Raw genomic sequence first — 3,202 nt, forward strand, 5'->3', positions numbered from 1 at the left:
TCTCTCTCTCTCTCTCTCTCTCGAGAGAGAGAGAGAGAGAGAGAGAGGAAGAGGAAGAGAGAGAGAGAGAGAGAGAGAGAGAGAGAGAGAGAGAGAGAGATATCTGTGTGTATATATATATATATATATATCATGTTTGGGGGTTCTAAATAATTTTCTAGCAAAATAAAAAAAAAAAAAAAAGACTTTCACATGAAAACAAAAAGTGTCAGATAATGTCCAGTTCTCAAAGGGTTAAATATTGTTTTTCTTTTTACTTTTTTTTGACAGCTATGAAAGCAGCACCCAAGAAAAAGGAAGTACCTACCGTGTCTGGCAAAGTTGAAGAAGACGGCAAGAAGGAAGGAGCTAAGGGTGGCAAGAAAAAGGAGGGCGAGAAGGGCGAGAAGGGCAAGGAAGATGAGAAGGGTGATGGGAAAAAGAAAGACGGTGAAAAGGGAGGAGCCGAGAAGCCAGCCGCCGATAAAAAGGGCAATAAAGACACTGCGGCAGATAAATCGGGCGCAGCCGCTAAGTCTGGCGGTAAAGGTGGCAGCGAGGCAAAAGCTGGAGGAAAAGGTGGCGGCGAGGCAAAAGCCGGAGGGAAAGGAGGGGGGAGGCGAAACCCGCCGGGAAAGGTGAAGGGGGCGACTCAAAGACGGCGAAGAAGCCACCTGCCAAAAAGTGAAACGCGTTTCGTTGTGTTTGCAACGGACATAAAAATGCACTGCCAAGAAAATGCTCCAACTGTTTTCACCTGCACTCTCTGATGGAGGTGGGGCTTAGTAAAAGTGGGTGTGGTTTCGCTCCAATCGGTGCAGGGGCCAGGGGCGGATGAGGTGAGGTTGAAGCGTCTCGGGTTGAGACTTACGGATCGGTGTGTAGTCGCTTCCCGACTCCTGGAGGAAAAAAGGAAAGTTCGGTATACTGAAATCAAAGACAAAAAAATTCATTGCTAATCCATAAAAACACTAAGGGGTGTATTAAAAAAAACAATTGCAGAACTAATTGTCCAATGAAACTGTATGAACATTAATTCTGTGCGAATGCGGGGCAAAAAAAACGAATGTGATTAGGCTATTTGCTCTCCAGGTTGAATGTTATTCTTCATACAGATTTAATCAGGAAAATACCACATTATGGCCACTAGATGTAGCTGATGATCATAGAAAATAAATGCTATTTACTATGCTTGTCAGCTCCATCTAGTGGCCATAATGCAGTGTATTCCTGAGCCACACTATTCTGTATGAAGTATACCATTTGACCTGGAGAGAATATAGCCCAATCACGTTCATTTTTTACATGAATTCTTATGGAACCAACAGGAGGGAGGAATAGTGCCTCATCATTTGTGTCAGTGGGAGGAATAGTGCCCCATCATTGGTATCAGTGGGAGGAATAGTGCCCCATCATTGGTGTCAGTGGGAGGAATAGTGCCCCATCATTGGTGTCAGTGGGAGGAATAGTGCCCCATCATTGGTGTCATTGAGAGGAATAGTGCCCCATCATTGGTGTCAGTGGGAGGAATATTGCCCCATCATTGGTATCAGTGGGAAGAACAGTGCCCCATCATTGGTATCAGTGGGAGGAATAGTGCCCCATCATTGGTATCAGTGGGAGGAACAGTGCCCCATCATTGGTATCAGTGGGAGGAATAGTGCCCCATCATTTGTATCAGTGGGATGAATAGTGCCCCATCATTGGTGTCAGTGGGAGGAATAGTGCCCCATCATTGGTATCAGTGGGAAGAGAAGTGCCCCATCATTGGTGTCAGTGGGAGGAATAGTGCCCCATCATTGGTATCAGTGGGAGGAACAGTGCCCCATCATTGGTATCAGTGGGAGGAATAGTGCCCCATCATTGGTATCAGTGGGATGAATAGTGCCCCATCGTTGGTGTCAGTGGGAGGAATAGTGCCCCATCATTGGTATTAGTGGGAAGAGAAGTGCCCCATCATTGGTGTCAGTGGGAGGAATAGTGCCCCATCATTGGTATCAGTGGGAGGAATAGTGTCCCATCATTGGTGTCAGTAGGAGGAATAGTGCCCCATCATTGGTGTCAGTGGGAGGAATAGTCCCCCATTATTGGTGTCATTGAGAGGAATAGTGCCCCATCATTGGTGTCAGTGGGAGGAATATTGCCCCACCATTGGTGTCAGTGGGAGGAATAGTACCCCATCATTGGTGTCAGTGGGAAGAATAGTGCCTCATCATTGGTATCAGTGGGGGGAATAGTGCCCCATCATTGGTATCAGTGGGGGGAATAGTGTCCCATCATTGGTATCAGTGGGGGGAATAGTGTCCCATCATTGGTATCAGTGGGAGGAATAGTGTCCCATCATTGGTGTCAGTGGGAGGAATAGCGTCCCAAGGCTGGGATAAAGGCAAGCAATAGGCCACATCTGGCCCCAGGGCCGCAGTTTGGAGACCGCTGATCTACTGCATAATACTCGAGTTTAAAGGATATGTAAACCCAAAAGTTCATATTCCTGATATGTGCCTGCTGCTCCATGTATTTGTATGGAAAAGTATCCTGTTCTTTTTTTCATTACTTCCTTTATGTGAAATCTCTGGTCTTCCTGCCAGTTCCTCTGCTTTCCTATTAAAAAACTGACCACACTAAGCAGGAAAGCACAGCGTGGTCAGTTCTGTAGCTACGTTGGGAACTCAGCCTGCTCTTCTCCAATGATCAGACTTGTCCTGACACCCCCCCCCCCTCCGCACAGCCATTCACTGGGAAGATCAGTGTTTTGCTGTTTCTCCTCCCCCCAGTTCTTATGCAGCTGAGAACAGAGGGAATGTGATCACTTAGAAAAAAAATGTGGGAAAAAAAGGTTTTTATAATGTTTTTTTTCATATACCTATACACACATGTTCTGCCATTCATTTCTATGTTAAACTTAAAGGGTTGTTTTACAAGGTGATCGTTTACAATCCCTTTAAATTAGCACGGATGACTCTCAATCCCACTACTTAGCGTTGATCCTTCTTGGTTGAAGATCATGAAGTACAAAGTCTAATCCATGATGTGGACAAGGAAAAGAGAGGGGAGGTGTCTTGAGATGCACTCCATAAGAGAGAAGAAAGCTCTGGTAGAAAAATAGAACACAAAGAAGGTGCAGAAGGCGCTTCTAAGTGCGGTAAAACGAGACCTTCATTAGCAAAAAATGTTTAAAAACACTTACAAGAGGTGATGTAAATGCAGGTTCATCAGATTAAGA

At 45.4% G+C, this 3,202-nt stretch overlaps 1 protein-coding gene across 2 annotated transcripts in view; it reads left to right on the top strand.

The window, feature by feature from the left end:
• TMIE (transmembrane inner ear) overlaps window positions 1-1,029 on the top strand; it is a 139,873-nt gene extending 138,844 nt beyond the window's left edge. The window contains exon 5 of one of the 2 annotated variants that reach the window (XR_012244578.1): window positions 271-393. Coding sequence is in view for 1 of the 2 variants with exons in the window: in XM_073632441.1 (XP_073488542.1) it covers window positions 271-749 (479 nt within the window). In the remaining variant the exon portion in view is untranslated. Of the gene's footprint in view, window positions 1-270 lie in introns of both variants that reach the window. The other variant, XM_073632441.1, reaches the window with a different exon arrangement.
• Window positions 1,030-3,202: the final 2,173 nt, after the last annotated feature.

This window comes from Aquarana catesbeiana, linkage group LG05, assembly GCF_042186555.1.
Source record: "Aquarana catesbeiana isolate 2022-GZ linkage group LG05, ASM4218655v1, whole genome shotgun sequence".
Lineage (NCBI taxonomy): Eukaryota > Metazoa > Chordata > Amphibia > Anura > Ranidae > Aquarana > Aquarana catesbeiana.